Source organism: Typopeltis vanoorti, chromosome 22 (genome assembly GCF_054136105.1).
Source record: "Typopeltis vanoorti isolate ZY-2024b chromosome 22, IOZ_Tvanoo_1.0, whole genome shotgun sequence".
Classification (NCBI taxonomy): Eukaryota; Metazoa; Arthropoda; class Arachnida; order Uropygi; family Thelyphonidae; genus Typopeltis; species Typopeltis vanoorti.
Genome location: NC_143570.1, coordinates 80,528,774 through 80,547,375, shown reverse-complemented (window position 1 = coordinate 80,547,375; position 18,602 = coordinate 80,528,774). Strand labels below are relative to the sequence as shown.

Genomic DNA, 18,602 nt, shown 5'->3' with positions numbered 1-18,602 from the left:
ACCTCAATAAAGGTTGAAACTGGTCTGGGTAGTGACCTTCTTTCATAATGTAGAACAGTAATACAGCTCCTAGGAGCTGGGTTTCACATTATGGGTAAATACCATGAATAGTGATCGGAGCTTGCTCTTCCCTTACTATGAGTTGCCTCAGTGTAGCACTACCAAATGGGTTATGTGTCGCACTATCCAGGTATTTGCTTACGCTTGGACTTGCCGAACTTTATATAGTTTCTATATTCAGCATGAAACTCTTTGAGTTTCTTTTTCGGCTGTGAAACAATATGGGATGTAATATCCCTTAATTTAAATAGGTAATTAATAAGTCTAATATTTTTTGCTCATATAGTGATGAAATCTAGAACACATGCTTAATGGTTGTACTCATCAGCTGTGAAAAAATGACAATTATACAAATAACATTACTCTTCATTGCAGATGAACTACTTAAAGTTTTTACTTTTTTAACTATTTATTATTTTCTATAAATAACCAATTAACTTTTTGTGGATGGAAAATCATGTAACTATTTAATCTTTATTTTCAAAAATGTTTTAAGGTTTGGATTACATGCAACTTCAGTGAAATTAGGAAATAAGCACTCAGAATCAAATTACTCCTATTTTTCCTAATGCTTTGAAATTTAACATATATCAAGATTTAAACGTACACTTACACTTCCATCAGATGCACTTGCTCCAACTTTATCACCCCTACAGTTCCAACACACTTCAAAGATCCCTCCAGTTCCTTTATAGCTCTGGATTAAACATCCACTCTGTAATAAAAATCAAATTGTTTGCACTAGTATCAAAAATTAAGAGAATGACCCATTATATTTATTGTTTTCTTATACAAAAATACCTAGATGTGTACAACATGAGTATTTTATAACTGCATTCTTAGATAGCAATGTAATTTTTTTATTGTAAACATAATTTCTACATTAAAATATTAAAAGAAAAAAACATTCTTCTTCTTCCTTTTCCCCTATTTTATCTTGCAGTGTCGAGGGTTTTCTATTCATTTAACCACAACCACTATACAAGGATAAAGTGGTTAGCCCTATGCCTCCCAGTGTATCCTATGTCTGTAGAGCATTGAGTTCTCAAGGCCGATTTGCCTGCTTGCAAGATGAAAAAACCCAGATAAACTGGAGAGAAAAACCCTGCAGTCCACGCCAAAAACCGGCTAACTTGGCTATGTCTGAGAAAGATCCTAAACGCCTCACGCCAGCAACGAGAATCGAACCCAGGACACTCCTTTACCAGGCATATGTTGTGAAGCGGATAGCCACTTGGCTAAACAATGACCAACTTTTCAAACTATTTTGCCATTTAAGGTAGAATTATAATGGGGGGGTTAGAAAAATATACTTTAAATTCTGAAAAGCATGTTGCTTCTCTATTTGATATTAAACAAAAAAGCAAAGCTTAGTTTAATTCTTTATCCAAGTGTAAGCAAACAAAGTTTGCACCTCAAGTATCTTCAGGACTGGAGCAACTCATGGCAAAGGTGGACAAAGTTCTCATCACTTTCCATACTATATCCCATATTACAGACATGTAGAATGCTATGCATTATGGAAAGGGTCACTACCCAGACTGGTTTCGACCTTTATTGAGGTCTCTTCAGTGAGAGCCAGACCTAGAGGTGATACCAAGGTTGAAGCAACAATGAAGAACTCATATTTCCATATGCCAGTTGCCAAAAGGTGTCACATCTTATTATTAAATTACTCTGGATTAGAGGAAGATGTTGGAAGTTTTTTCCACTTGGTTAGGCACCTTTTGGCAACTGGCATATGGAAATATGAGTTCTGCATTGCTTCAACCTTGGTATCCCCTGTGGGTCTGGCTGCCACTGAAGAGACCTCAATAAAGGTCGAAACCGGTCTGGGTAGTGACCCTTCTCAGAATGCATAGCATTATACATGTCTGCAAGGAGATGTGCTTTGAATGGGATATACTAAGGAAAGAGATGAGAATTTAGTCCGCCTTGGCCATGAGCTGTCCCAGTCCTGAAGATACTTCAGGTGCAAACTTTGTTTGCTTACACTTGGATAAAGGATTAAACTAAATATATATATAATTTATAGTCTAACCAAGTGGGAAAAAACTTCCAAAAAAGCAAGGCTATTTTTGATAATGGGGCACCCCTTTTAAAGTTATCCAACCAGGTCATACAGATGCTATATAAATGGGATTATGTTAAATAAGGAATATTAATTTGACATATCTCTGTGCATAGTTTGAAAGTATAGATGATGTTAATACCTAGGCCAGGACTTGCTCAGGTTGAGATGGTAAGTTTTTTTAGGAGACATTGAAAATGAATAACCGATAATTTGAGTGAGAGATATTCATCACATAGCCAAAAAACATGAATTAAACAAATATGATGAGTCCTTAGACTTTCTGGAGAAGTCATCATCATCATGCATATCAAGGATTTATGCCTAGCGTGGCCTGTTCCGGCCTTAGAAGTCATCATTGAATCTTTTAAGAAGACTTCCTAGTTTTCTTTTTCCTAATGGCTTGTACTTTAAGGCTTGTTTTGGTAGTCTTTTTATTTTCATTCTTTGAACATGTTCCATCCATTTATGTTTTATTTTTAAATTTTTTCTATTATTGATTCTTGGTTTAATTCTTTCATAATTTCTTTGTTTCTTTTGTGATCAAATCAGAGTATACTTTGAAGTTTTTCTCATAAACTTCATTTTTGCTGTCATTAATCTTCGTTTGTCTTTTTGTTTTATTGTCCAGATTTCACTTCCATACAATAAGACTGGTAGGGCTAATGTATTGTATACTTTTAGTCTGGTTTGTATTTGAACTAGGTTTGGATTAAATATAGAATTTAGTTCTTACTGTATCTTGTCCTTTAAAGGCCATAGTTTTTGATTTTTCTGTTGATATTATCATACCATAATCTTTGGCTATCTCATTTAGATCTAAAATGGCTTTTAAGTTATTTTCAGAATTTGTAATTATTATTTGGTCGTCGTCAAAAAGGAGTGTGTTTAAGTTCATAGGAGGAGAAAGTTTAATACCTTGATGGAAATTTTTATTCCCTTTTTTTATTATTTCATTTAGGTAAATATTAAAGAGAGTTGCTGAGAGGGGGTGTTACGTCATTTTTTTTTCTATATTTTCACTACTATTATTTCTCTTGTGCCTACTAAGAATATCTCTAAACTAATTCTCAGGGGGTGGGGGGTTCATTTTTCTGGACTCTGATGATATTTGTTTGTTTCAGCTGTGCCAGTTAGAGCCTAAGGACAGAAATTTCTTGTCCTAAGAAAGTTTCCCAGAATTTACGTGTTACCTAAACTTGTAAAAGGAATTAGGTAGCTTTAGACATCTCAGCACACAATCATGGCCAAATTACTCTTAACTCCCCTTATATTCCCCTTATGCATAGGTCTGTAATTTTATGAGTGGTAAAATCAGTCTCATGCTCAGACAAAACTCAGGCTTACATAGAAAAATATATTTATTAAATGGCTAAAGAGATTACAATTAAGTTTAACATGTCAAAGGCAAATCATCGAAATCATTACTAACTCACTAGTTAAGCAAATAAGAATTATTCAAACTTACAAGTATACTATTCACATTTCATAGGTGAATTAGGTTCACACATAGCACAAAATATAAGATCAATTTCTAAACTAAACTTGCTGTTATTTTTGACTCCTTTACATTAAATTAGGAACTGCACAATCTTAAGTTCTCAGACTCCCAGTCCAACACAGGCTCTATATAATTAAGCACGAAGTTACTTTAAAGTTCTTTTTCTTCCTAGTCAGAATCTTGTTCCTTCTTTCCTCTAAGGTTAATTATTATATAGGAAAAAAAGTTTCAGCACTTTGCCACCTTGACGTGAAGATGTCATGGTTCTTTTGTTCGTCCTTTGTGAGGGAATTTCTTTCTGCTACGGTAAATTGCCGTCATGTTTGTTACGAAATGGCCACTTTTCTTTGCTGGACACTCACTCATCTCATGGTTTGCTGTCTTTAGCTTGACCACCATCAAAGGAGAATCCTTTGCTATCTCACATCGGTAAAACCTTTACCGATGGCCCAAATTGGAAGACTGCCGTCATCTCATATGTAGCCTTGTCCGACTTGCGTTAGTCAACAACGGAAAAAAGGTTGTGGCTTAATACGTTGTTTCGTTAAACATTGTTTAATAATGTTTAACATACTGTTTCGATAAACCACGAGGCAAGCTCGCAGATTGTTATCTCTGTTCTACATCTGATGTTTGAAAATGAAATGGCTAGCACATCATCCTGCTGCTGGCTTGCCATACTGTTTTTTATTTGCAGCTTTTTTAAATTTGTAGTTTGTTTAATTCATTTTTTCATTATTGGTTTATCTTTGTCTGTTCCTGCTCATCCAAACATTTTCCAAAATTATCTTTCAGTTAAGGTCTAAATTCCTTTTATACCTTTAGTTAACTGCCAGAGTGACAAATATCCCAGAGCATCAAATCCAAGCACTAAATTAAACAATTATTAGAGAAGGACAGTAAAAGAAAAGCACTACCTTAACTCTGATTAAGTGGTTTGTTATGCTAATTAATGAAAGAATGGACTGGGAAAGAGGTAATTTATACAAATTAAGTGCATATTGAATCCAACATTATTTCAAAGTCGAATAGAGAAACTACAAGAGTTTCATGTCGAAAAGAGAAACTATAAAAGTTTCGGTGAATCCAAGCGTAAGCAAACCTTTCATGACAGGGGAAACTCATAGTAAGCTCTGATCACTAACCTTAGTATTTCCCATAATATAAAACACATCTCCTAGCAGACATGTACGATGTTATACATTATTGGGGGGGGGGGGGGGTCACTACCCAGACCGGTTTAGAAACTTTGATTCAACCACCTTTACTACGAGTGGCCTCTGTCATGAAAGGTTTACTTACGCTTGGATCCGCTAAAACTTTTATAGTCTTCTATAAAAAAAAAACTTTTATAAATTTCTATATTCGGCATGAAACTCTTGTAGTTTATCTATTCAGCTTTGAAATAATGTTGGATTCAATATCCACTTAATTTGAATAATTTTGCATCACCAAACTGAAGCCTTTTGGCTCTTTATCATCACCAAATTCCTGCGATGTATCCTCAAGGCATGCAGAGGATATGATAGTACTACATGAAAAATTTACATCATTACTAACTTTCCTCCAAATCAGCCTATTACTTGTCAAGACTCCAATATTATCAGATCTTAATATTTCTATTGTCTAAGGTACTTTGTACCATATCAATCCACCTATATCTTGGTCTTACTCTAGGTCGTTTTCCTGCCAACCTGGCAGAGAACACTTGTTTTGCTAATCTTTCCTCGCCCATTCTGTTTAAGTGACTACCTGAGATTAGCTCTGGTAACAGATTCCTGTATGCTGACAATATCAAGTTCTTTCCTAATATCCTCGTTTTTTTTAATATGATATTGCCATTGATGCCATCTGTTCATTCACGCCTCAAATGTTTCTCAGGACTCTCATATCTGCGATCTCTAGTCTTTGGTAAAGTCTTTTACTTCTGACCCAGCTCTCAGATCCATAAGTTAAAACTTGTTTGAACACTGTCTTGTATACAGCTAATTTAGTGTTCCGACTAATTTCTCTCTTATTCCATATGAATTTATTCAATTAACTTCTTACCACACCAGCTTTGTTGATTCTGTTGTCTATTTCCATATTTAATTTACCATCTTCACTAAAACTCTTGCCTAAGTAGCCGAAATGTTTTACTTGTTCCTCAAGTAAAACAATTCACAACGCAGTTGATATTTTCAACGATTCTGCCTATTTTAATTGTCTTTGTCTTTTTATTGATGACCTTCATACCATATCTATTACAACATTTATTCAATTTAGTCAGGGAATCTTGCAGACTTGTAGCGGATTTATTTAGAAGTATAACATCATCCGCATAAAGCAAAGAGCTGACATTAACATCTCCAATTTTGATATCAGTTTAATACCATTTTCCTTCATAATGTGATCCATACAGATAATGAATAACAGAGAGGATAATGTACATCCTTGTCTAACACCATCTTCATGTACTTCCTTCAATTCCAACTGCTGACTTACAACTCAAATAAAGACTAAGTATTGCTTGATATAATGCCCCATTAACACCATATAACTGTAGCATTTTTAATAGCTTCTCGCTTGGCACCTTGTCATATGCCTTTTCCAGGTTGACAAAACTTAAATACATATCTCTGTTATATTCCCTTGATTTTTAAACTATTTGTCGTAAAGTGAAGATCTGATCCTGACAGCCTCTGTTTGGCCTGAATCTAGCTTGTTCTTCACCAAGCTTTTCTTCCACAATTCTTCTCAACTGTTTCTCAAGTATACTTGCATAGATCTTGCCAGGAATAACTCAGTAGGAAAATACCTCTGTAATTCTCACATTCAGTTTTCTTTCCCTTTTTATATATGGGCACTATTAGAGCTCTACTCCAATCACTGAGAATTTGTTCCTCTGTACGGGCTTTCTGAACTATGCAGTGCAGTCACTGTAAGACGCTTATACCACCATACTTCAGCATTTCTGGTCGAATATCATCTACTTCTGCTGCCTTTCCACATTTCAAGCCTTTGATAGCTTTTTCTACTTCAAGTATGGATATGTATTCCTCACTGTATGCCTGTTGAGTGTTTTTTACCACTGTGCTATCACTGCATGTATCATTTAGCAATTTTTCAAAGTAATTACTCCACACTTCAAGGATATCTTTTTCTCCCGTTTCCATGTCACCTTTATCATCTCCAAGTCCTTTACAGCACTCTTTCCTCCATTTCTAAGCTTCTTCAACAACCTTCAGAATATTTTGACACCTTCTTGATATTTATTTATTTTCTATGTTCTTGCCAAAGTCCTCCCATGACTTTTGTTTAGCTAGTTTTACACAGTCTTTAGATTTCTCACATTTGTCTCTGTATTCTCTAAGAGCACAAGCTGACTTATTTGCAGGAACTTTTGATATGCTTTCTTCTTTTCCTTCACTGCCTCTTTAATTTCCTGTGTCCACCATGGAGTTCTGATTTTTCTATCCTTGCAGACAATCTCCCACATGCCTCTGTGGCTGAATCAATCAGTGTTTTTTTTTCAAGGCTTGATTCCTGTTCTCAAACTCTTTCATTTTTTCTTCAATAATCTTTGTATATTTTAGACTACAGTTCACACCTGAGATCTGCTCAACTTTTATTTGCTTTAAAACTTTCTTACATGTTATTCTTTTCAGTATGAAATTCAATTTTATCCTGCTCAAGACTAAATGGTGATCACTTCCAATTTCAAATCCTCTGTACACTCTGGTGTCCTGCACCAGAGAGAAAACATCACTATCAACAATAACATAGTCAATGAGACTTTTCTTATTCCTTGCCCCTTCTCCCCATGTGAATTTGTGCACATTTTTATTTTTTTTGGAACATGGTGTTAGTAATAACCAGTCCATGTCCTGAGCAGAAATCCAACAGGTATTTGGCATTATTATTGGCTTTCCTGTTTTCTCCAAATTTTCCCAAAATATTTTTGTATGTCTCACAATCATTTCCTACTCTGTAATGCAATCAGGATGCAAATCTTCTCCGATTCTTCTCCTAATGTATTTTATGCCATCACTACCAAACAGGGAGATTTTGGTCTCATCACTCCAAATAACACTGTCCCATTGTTCCGCTGTCCAGTTAACATCGGTTTTAGCTCAGTTTAATATTTTCAACCTTTGTTTGGGAGATAAAAATGGCTTTTTTCGTGGAATTCTAGCATTTAGACCAAATTCCTGCAGTTGTGAACAGTCCTTGCACTCAACTTCACATCGTATTGCGCCATTTCATCTTCTATACACCCAGATGATTTTCTTCTGTCAAGTAGGCACAGTCTCTCAATTCTTCTATCATCGCTTGCTGTTGTGCACCTTTTCCTGCCTTTACCAGTCTGGTTTTGTAGTGACCGAGTCTGCTTATACCTCTTCAAAAATTTAGAAATGCCACCTTTGGTTAAGTTTCCATCAATGTTTCTTCTAATTTCTTCATAACTGTAGCCTTGTTCACTTAATAGTACTAATTTACATCGCTTTCTGGGTGACCAGTCAGCTCTTTGCGCCATTTCTTTAATTTTATTACGTTTTACAAGCTCAATAAATGAAAGAGCATACAAAAAAACCAACCAAATTGATAGCAATCACATAACACAATGACAAATGTCCTCCTCTCAGCTCCAATACATGACATTAATAGCTGAATCCTACTGTGACCTTACTGGCTCATTGCCAAAACAAGATGACACCTGATTGGCTCTCTAAATACTCATGCTCATTCGCTACATTCAAATGAAGGAAAGCTACTTCATATCAACCTAAGCAAGTTGTGCTTCTTTTTTCTGGTTATTTGGCTATAACTTTTCACAGAATACAGGTAATAGAACAAACTTTGTTGCATTATTAAATTATCTTTCCATTGATATATAATTTTATGGTATTACACCAAAAAAAAGTGGTTATGAGCCATCAAACCTCAAAAATACACCTTTTCCAAAAAGCTTCCACAATTTTGGCCACTAGTGTACTGACCTAGAAAGTGGCTGTGTAGGGATATTCCATTTAGAAATGGTTGCATGCCTAACTTAAAAGCAGGAAATTATGACCAATTGAGAAGAATACTAGATTCAATCCCATAGTATCAGCTGCTAAATGGCAAATACTGGCAATGCATTGGAAGTATTTAAAATTAACATCAATAATGCATATATCAGAACATATTCCCAGAGCTTGAAGACTAAACAGAGTAGGAGTGAAATGGATATATAAGCTTATTAAGCAAGAGATTCTTAAGAAAAAGATGACGTGGAAGGAACATCACACTACAAGGATCTCAACAAAGGGGATATTCCACAGGAGTGGAATCTTCCCTGTGCTGAGACTGATGACAATCCCATTGCACAAGGGTGGTGCAAAGAACTTTCAAACTATCTGTATCTCTGCAGCAGTGATGAAGATTTTAGAAAAGTTGGTAAGAGATCACATACAGAAATGGGTTGACACACAATGAACAGCATAGGTTTATGAAAAGATCATGTTTGAGTAACTTGCTTACATTTTATAATAATGTGATGATTGAGTAAAACAAGGGGAATGGATATAGCATGATACGGTTAGACTTTGCTAAAGTTTTTGACAGGATTCAGCATGAAAGGCAGTTGCATAAGTGGGAGAATAAGGGATTGGATTATGAATTATTAGATGGGATAAGAGGATAGCTGACTGACATGGGGGATGTGAGTCTGCAAGACTTGAAGTGACCAAGGACTGATCCCAAGGATCAGGCCTCAGTCCAACGTGCTTCAATCTTTATATTGATGATATTGTGAAGGATCTGACATGGAATATACAGCTATCTGTTGATGAAGCAGAGATAAGCAGGGAAATAAGGAATGCAACTGATATACAGTACTTGCAGAATGATGCGAATAGGCTGGAATTATGGGCATGTGAAAATAGCTGTCAGTTTAATATTAGCAAATATAAACTCATGCACTTTGGTGTGATGAGATACCCCCGTGTCATATAATATTGGTGGGATTATGCTAGAAGAAACTGATCAAGCTGGGAATCTTGGAGTTTTAGTAGATAAGAAATTGAAGTTCAGCTGCCATGTAGTAAAGATTGCAAATACAACTCAGAGAATAATTGCAATGCTGAAATGAACACTGACATGTAAAGATAAGGAAGTCATTTTGCCTCTTTACATGGGTTTCATATGACTTTATTTGGACTATTGTGTACAGATCTGGTTGCCTGGTTTCTGAAGTGATGCAGATACAGTAGAGAGGGTGAAAAAGAGTGTGTTAAAGATGATACGGGATTGTGGAATGTAGATTATGAGGAGAGATATTGAGATTTAATGGATTGTAGGTGCTAGCAAACAGGAGAAAGTGGATATGATACGATAGAGACCTACAAACATCTGAAAGGACCTTCCATGACACCAATAGATGGAATTTTTCATTTTATGGAGGTGGGGATAGAACAAACAGACATACATGGAAACTGGGAATGAATGCAATTCAGAAATGGGTGAGAGTTACATTTCTCTCTCATAGAGCAGTGTGTGACTGAAATGGTTTTTCTTGGGAAGGTGTGAGTGCAGATAGTGTGAATGAATTCAAGAGAAGGTATGATATAGTGCAGGTGATATGTGGCCTCTCTTCATGAGTCTCTGATTTCATGCATTTTCCTTGTGTTAATAATAATAATCATCAACAAATTCCTCATATCCCCTCAAGGGGTGTACAGGATATGATAATACTACATGAAAAATTACATCATTACTAACTTCCCATCTACAATTTTCCTCCAAATCAGTCTGTTACTTGTCAAGACTCCAACATTATCAGATCTTATATTTCTATCGTCTAAGGCACTTTGTACCGTATCAATCCATCTATAATGTCTTCCTGGGTTTTATTCCTGCAAACCTGGCAGAGAACACTTGTTTTGCTAATCTTTCCTCTCCCATTCTGTTTAAGTGACCATACCACCTCAGATCAGCTCTGCTAACACATTCCTGGATGCTAACATTGTCAAATTCTTTCCTAATATTCTCGTTTTTAATATGATATTGCCATTGACGCCATCTGTTCACGCTGCTAATTGTTCTCAGGACTCTCATACTTGCGGTCTCTACTCTTTGGTCAAGTGTTTTACTTCTAACCCATCTCTCAGATTCATAAGTCAAAATTGGCTTGAATACTATCTTATACAGCTAATTTAGTGTTTTGGCTAATTTCTCTCATATTCCATATAAATTTATTCAGTTAACTTCCTACCATACCAGCTCTGTTGATTCTGTTGTCTATTTCTTATATAATCCTGACTGCATGCCTGGTCAGCTTTTTACCACTGTACTGTCATCACTGTTTGTTTTATTTAGCATTTTTTCGAAGTTATTACTCCATACTTCAAGGATATCTTTTTCTTCTGTTTTCATGTCACCTTTATCATCTCTAATTCTTTTTACAGTACTCTTTCCTCCATTTCTGAGTTTCTTCAACAACCCCAGAATATCTTGCCACCTCCTTGATATTTATTTTCTATGTTCTTACCAAATTCCTCTCATGACTTTTGTTTAGCTAGTTTTGCATAGTGTTTAGCTTTATTACATTTGTCTCTGTATTCTCTAAGGGCACAAGCTGACTTATTTGCCAGCAACTTTTGATATGCTTTCTTCTTTTCTTTCACTGCTTCTTTACCTTCCTGTGTCTACCATGGAGTTCTGATTTTTCTATCCTTACAAACAATCTCACCACCTGCCTCTCTCTGGTTGAATCAATCAGTGATTTCTTCATGGCTTGCCACTGAATCTCCAGGATTTGGTTCCTATTCTCAAACTCATTCATTTTTTCTTGAATAATGTTTGTGTATTTTAGTCTACAATTCACATCTGAGAGCTGCTCGACTTTTATTCGCTTTAAATCTTTCTTACATGTTCTTCTTTTCAATATGAAATTCAAGTTTATCCTGCTCAAGACTAAATGGTGATCACTTCCAATTTCAAATCCTATGTACACTCTGGTGTTCTGCACCAGGGAGAAAACATCACTATCAACAATAACATAGTTAACAAGACTTTTCTTTTTCATTGCCTCTTCCCTCCATGTGAATTTGTGCACATTTTTATGTTGGAAAATTGTGTTAGTAATAACCAGTCCATGTCATGAGCAGAAATCCAACAGGTATTTGCCATTATTATTAGATTTGCTCTTTTCTCTATAAATTTTCCAAATATATTTTTGTATGTGTAACAAAATAATAACAACACTGAATAGTAGGTCCCAATTCACCTTAATGGAAACTGATATTCCTAAAGTAACAACACTTACAAAATAAGCTGCCAAGATGGTAGTGATATTACATATCTTGGTTTAAACAAGTATTCCTTGTCAGAATCATGAAGCATTGTGGGTAATGCGGATCATCTATTCTTCCAAACCTACTGAATGAAGAAAGCAAAATACCTCCCCCCCCACTCCCAACAAACATATCACAAAGCTCTGTTCATGTAACTGTAATGACTGACATATGCTTACAAACATACTGTGAACACACGCACACACCACAGCAATTTCTTGATGTCTCTCTCTCTCTCTCTCTATCCTTTGAAATAAGACTTACAGGCATCCCCATATTTTTTCACTATTTGGAACACTGATAATATCAGTTTTTAAATATAAAACATCACAACAATAAATCAACCAATCCTTCCAAAATGTTAACAGTGTATCTGTTCTCTGTATAACTATCAAAATTACAGTGACATGTGCCCCAACCCTTTCCCCCATACCAACCCTAATGATACTAGAGTGCACAAGGATGTAGTCCATCTCTCTCTCTCCCCCACCCAATTTCTAATCTAATTTAACATACAACCTTTATTCTTACATTCTTATTTTTCTTCATTGTAATCCTCTCTCTGAAATCTCTTTTTCTTTATGTATAATCCCCCCCCCTACCCAGCCCATCCTATCCTAATGCAATTTTAATGGGCATTTCGCATTCGTGGTGACCTTGACATGTATACAAGTCAAGGCTAGTTGGGTGGATAATAAAGGTTTAATTTAGTGGGACTTGGTGCTCTAAGATATGCAAAATATTTGAAGGACAATGCTAACCTTCAAATAATAAACTAAGAGCACCCTGTGTGTTGTCAAATAAATAATTTGGTGCCTTTCACCAAATTATTTATTTTAGTTTCATAATTTTATTATACTTAGAAATCTTACCTGTGTTGACCATATGTGAACACATTTGTCAAATGAACCACTTGCTAAGTATTTTCCATCAGGACTAAAAGCAACACTATAAACAGGTTCTGTATGTTTAGTGAGAGTATACAGACAAACTCCTCTTTCCACTTCCCATAAACGCACTGTTGAGTCAAATGACGCACTAAAAATTAATAAAAGAACTTAGGTATATAAGTATGAAAATATATGAGATATATATATATATTGATATATATAAGTATGAAAAGTAAGTAAAACCAAAACCATTATCAGTAATTCACTCAATTAACCACCAAACAGCCCAAAACACTGGTGTTGAATTTTCTCTCACATGAAAGTGCTTTTTGCTATTAAAATTTTGTAAATCCTACCTTTTTAATTTTCTGTAGAACAGTTGCACTTGTCTGCCTTTAGTATCAGCCTCATAAATGAGTAACGAAATGAAAAAGGTATATTTCATGAATGTATTATTACCTGATACTTTTTCAAGCAATGCAATTCAATCAGCTGCAACCAGCCTATTTCTTACCTCCAAGAGTTTCAATATTTGAGATTATTTTATGAAACTTAATCCTTGCATTTCTTGTACACTAATTATATGGGGTACAATGATCTGATTGCAAGAATGACAGAATGCTCTGGTAGTAATATTTTTAAAGCTGAATAACTTCAGCTGTAAAAAAAAAAAAAAAAAACTTAATGTGAGAAGGAATATGATATACTTATAAAAAAGAAAAAGAAAAAATACTTGGATATCATAATATCTGAAGTGAAATGCTTAGAAACATGAAATAAACTGTGAAAACTTGTGTACAACATAGGGGTGCTTAAGGGTCAAAGCTGTATAACTGAGAAGAGACCTCCACATAGCATTTAAAGTAATGCAGAGAACTCCTCTCAGTTATACAGCGTTGACCCTTAAGCACCCCTATGTTGTCAAATGTTAAAGTAATGCAGAGAACTGACCAGAGCCTTCTGACCTAATGTCCAATCCTCACTTTCTCATGATGCACCCTGTTAGATATCTACCTGGATTCTGAACGAACGAGGATGGGCTGGAAATTTGGGATTTAGCTGACCAAACTGTATTCTTATTGGCTTAAACCACAATATTAAATGATGGTACAACATGACAGAATTTCATGCCAGCTGGGACTTCGCCCAGTTAAACAAGGGGCACCAGTTGTTTTTGCCAGGGAACCAGGGAAAAGTCAGCTACTGGAACAAACTCTGAAAACACACCCCAACTCAACATCACCAGAGTTAAAGATCAGTACTATCAACATAAGAAGCCTGAATGATAAAGAAAAGGAGCAAGCGGAGGATTGGATAAGTACCAGATAGACATAATAAGGGTGACTGAAACCAAAAAAGGCAAAAACTGGTGGGATCTTTCCGAGCAATAAATACAAAATGTTATATTCAGAAAATGACAATCAAGGAAAAGAAGAGTAGCCATAGTATTCAACACTAAATATGAGGCTAATCTTCTTGAATGGCAGGCAATTTCAAGTACAGTGATGTGAGGAAATATCAGAATGGGAAACTGGACAATGAGACTTATTTGTACCTATGGTCCCCCAGAAGGTTCTACTAAGGTAGAAGTGGAGATATTTTCTGAGGCTTTAGAGAAAGCAACTGACACAATGAAAAATGAAAAGTTGGTCCTTGTTGAGGATCTAAACAGCACAGTCGGAAAGGATTGCCAGACATACAAAAATATTTTGGGAAAATTTGGAGAAAAGAGCAAAGCTAATAATAATGGCAAATACTTGTTCGATTTTTGCTCAGGACATGGACTGCTTATTACTAATACCATGTTCGAACAGAAAAATATGCACAAATTCACATGGAGAGAAGCCACAAGGAATAAGAAAAGTCTAATTCACTATGTTATCGTCAATAATGATGTTTTCTCTCTGGTGCAGGACACTAGAGTGTACAGAGGATTTGAAATTGGAAGTGATCACTATTTAGCTTTGAGCAGAAGAAAATTGAATTTCATATTGAAAAGAAGAATATATAAGAAAGTATTAAAGCAAATTAAAGTTGAGTAGCTCTCAGATGTGAACTGTAGACTGAAATAAACAAACATTATTCAAGAAAAAATGAAAGAGTTTGAGAACAGGAATCAAACCTTGGAGATTCAGCGGCAAGCTCTGAAGAAAACACTGACTGATACAGCCAGAGGCATGTGGTGAGGTTGTCTGCAAGGATAGAAAAATCAGAACTCCATGGTGGACACAAGAAGTTAATGAGGGAGTGAAGGAAAAAAAGAAAGCAAATCAAAAGTTACTAGCAAATAAGTCAGCTTGTGCTCTTAGAGAATACAGAGACAAATGTAAGAAAGCTAAACACTGTGTAAAGCTAGCTAAACAAAAGTCATGGGAAGACTTTGGTAAGAACGTAGAAAAATATCAAGAAGGTGACAAGATATTCTGGAGGTTGTTGAAGAAGCTCAGAAATAGAGGAAAGTTTTATCCTCTCTAATTCCTGTAAAAGGAATTAGAGATGATAAAGGTGACATGAAAATTGAAGAAAAAGATATCCTTGAAGTATGGAGTAATTACTTTGAAAATTGCTAAATGAAACAAATAGTGACAGTACTGTGGTAAAAAACACTGACCAGGCATGCAATCAGGAATACATATCAATACTTTAAGTAAAAAACGCCATCAAAAGTCTGAAATGTGGAAAGGCAGTTGGATTAGATGATATTCGCCCTGAAATGCTCAAGTATTGAGGTATAAAAGTCTTGCAGTGGCAGCACTGCACAGTTTAGAGGATCTGGACAGAGAGACGAATTCCAGATGATTGGAGTAGAGCACTCATAGTACCCATATATAAAAAGAGAAATAACACTGAATGTGAGAATTACAGAGGTTTCTCTACTGATTCTTCCTGGTAAGATTTATGCCAGCATACTTGAGAAACAGTTGAGAAGGATTGTGGAAGAGAAGCTTGGTGAAGAACAAGCTGGATTCAGGCCAAACAGATGCTGTCGGGATCAGATTTTCACCTTACGACAAATAGTTGAGAAATCATGGGAATATAAAAAAGATCTGTATTTAATTTTGTTGATCTGGAAAAAGCATATGACAAGGTGCCAAGAGAGAAGCTATTCAAAACGCTAGTTGTAAGGTGTCAGTGTAGCATTATATCAAGCAATACTTAGTCTTTATTTGAGTTGTAAGTCAGCAGTTAGAATTGAAGTTAGTACAGGAAGATGGTTTAATGTTAAATCTGGTGTCAGACAAGGATATACATTATCCCCTCTGTTATTCATTATCTATATGAATCACATTATGAAGGAAAGTGGAATTAAACCTGATATCAAAATTGGAGATGCTAATGTCAGCTTTTTGCTTTGTGCAGATGATGTTATACTTCTAAATCAATCCGCTACAAGTCTGCAAGATTCCCTGACTGAATCGAATAACTGTTGTAATTCAAAGAGTCCATTATTATACATAACACTCATTTTATCATATGTAAACTAAATGTGTGTACATGTCTACACTTTTTCAGCCACCTAGACACATCTAATTAGTTATTCAAAATCATACAACAGTATATATTAAAGAACTTATCATAAAAAGCAGCAAGAGTAAACACAATTTGTTACAAACATGAGCAATAACTTATTGGATTATAATTTTTGAAAAAAAAAAAAATTTCTGGAACCATCATCATCTCCTGATATGTACCCCCAGGGGGGTATATCATAATATACAGAATACTATGATATTACTACATGGAAAAGCTACATCATTAATTACTTCCAATTGACAATTTTCCTCCAAATTAATTCAACATTATTAGATTCTATATTTCTGTCTTCTTCTGAGGCACTTTTTACAGAATCAATCCTTTTAAATTTTGTCTTCCCTTGGGTCTTTTTCCTGCCAACCTAGCAAAGAATATTTGTTTTGCTATTCTTTCCTCTCCCATTCTGTTTAAGTAACCAAGTCACTTGAGATTAGCTCTGCTAACACATTCCTGAATGTTAACAACACCATCAATGATATTGCCGTTGATGACATCTTTTCACCCCACAAATCTTTCTCAGATCTCGTTTATCTTGTCTCCATCTCTGTCGAATAATTTTATTTTTTCTAACCCATCTCTAAGATCCATAAGTTAAAATTGGTTTGAACACTGCCTTGTATATAGCTAGTTTAGTGTTTTGACTAATTTCTCTTTTATTCCATATAAAGTTATTCAGCTGACTTCTATCATACCAGCTTTACTTAATTCTGTTGTCTACTTAGTTATTTAATTTACCATCTTCACTAAAAATTGTGCCTGAAAATAGCTGAAATGTTTTACTTGATTCTATAGGTTTACTTCAAGATACAAGTGATGTATCAGTGATTCTGATATTTTCATTGTCTTTATATTGCTGATTTTCACCCCAAATTTATTACAACAGTTATTCAATTCAATCTGAGAATCCTGCTGACTTGTATTGGAATTATTTAGAAGTACATCTCCAAATCAAAAAATTTTAATAATTAAAGAAAATGTGTTGAACAATTTGCAATTCTAATTTATTGCATAGAAAATAATTATTATCCAATATGAATTAGCATCATCTAAATCTACATACTTCGTAGGTTTATTACTATGTAAACACACAAAAATGTAATATAAATTATAAAAAAACTGTTATTTGAAAACATTCGCAAACTTGGTAAAATTTGTAAAGCGGTTCAAAATATTAGAATTTTTCCAAATGGTTTTCAGGAATAGTATCAAGGGATACTTGATAAAGAATGGATGAAATGTTCAGTGAAATTCACAACCTCTGTCATGGTTTGGGCTTGCATGACCGCAGATGGTCCAGGTAGGCTGTGTATTGCATATGAAAGAGTCAATTCCAAAGTATATGAAGAAATTCTTGAGCACTGTATGTTGCTGGCATTTGATGATTTATGTGATGGTGATTTCCTTTTTCAGCAAGATTCGTCTTATTATCACAATTCCAAGACTAGATAGCTCGAAGAAAGGCAAATCAATGTAATTCCTTGACTGACAAACTCACCAGATTTAAACCATACTGAGAATTTGTGGGGAATTATGAAAAACCTCTTCAAAAGTCTGCGGACCATATGGGCATGTTTAGATAAAAAAAGACTGAACTGCTAGTGAATAATATGCCCAACCATTTAGAAATAGTCATAAAATTTAAGGGGGATGCAACAAAGTACTAATTATCATGTTGTTTCCTTTGACTATAATTTTTGTGCATTTATTTTTGCATTATTCTAATATTCTGAACCACATTAAATATTATTCTAATTTTGTGAATGTTTACAAATAACAGTTTTCTAATAATTTATATTACATTTTTATGTTTTTACATGGTTATACAATCACAAAGTACAAAGATTTAGATGACGCTAATTCATATTTGGTAATAATAATTTTCTATGCAATAAATTAGAATTACAAATCATTCAACACATTTTCTTTGATTATACTAATTTTTTGATTTGCAGCTGAGATTAACATCATCAATTTTAATATAAGGTTTCAGACCAATTTTCTTCATCAAGTGATCCATACAGATGATGAATAACAGTGGAGATAATGTACATCCTTATCTAACACCTAACGTAACATCAGTACCCATAACTCTCTCAATTCTAATGGCCAATTTACAACTCAAACATAGACTAAGCATGTTTGGTATAATGTCCCATTAACACCATCCGTAACATTTTAAACAGCTCTTCTCCTTAGCACCTTGTCATATGCCTTTTCAAAATCTACACAAC

At 34.8% G+C, this 18,602-nt stretch overlaps 1 protein-coding gene across 5 annotated transcripts in view; it reads right to left on the bottom strand.

The window, feature by feature from the left end:
* ebi (transducin beta like ebi) overlaps window positions 1–18,602 on the bottom strand; it is a 253,321-nt gene that overhangs the window by 18,016 nt on the left and 216,703 nt on the right. For all 5 annotated transcript variants that reach the window (XM_090412349.1, XM_090412345.1, XM_090412347.1 and 2 more), the window contains 2 exons: window positions 12,820–12,985; window positions 674–775 (listed from right to left, as the gene is read on the bottom strand). In XM_090412349.1, coding sequence (XP_090268475.1) covers window positions 674–775; window positions 12,820–12,985 — 268 coding nt within the window. The remainder of the gene's footprint in view (window positions 1–673; window positions 776–12,819; window positions 12,986–18,602) is intronic.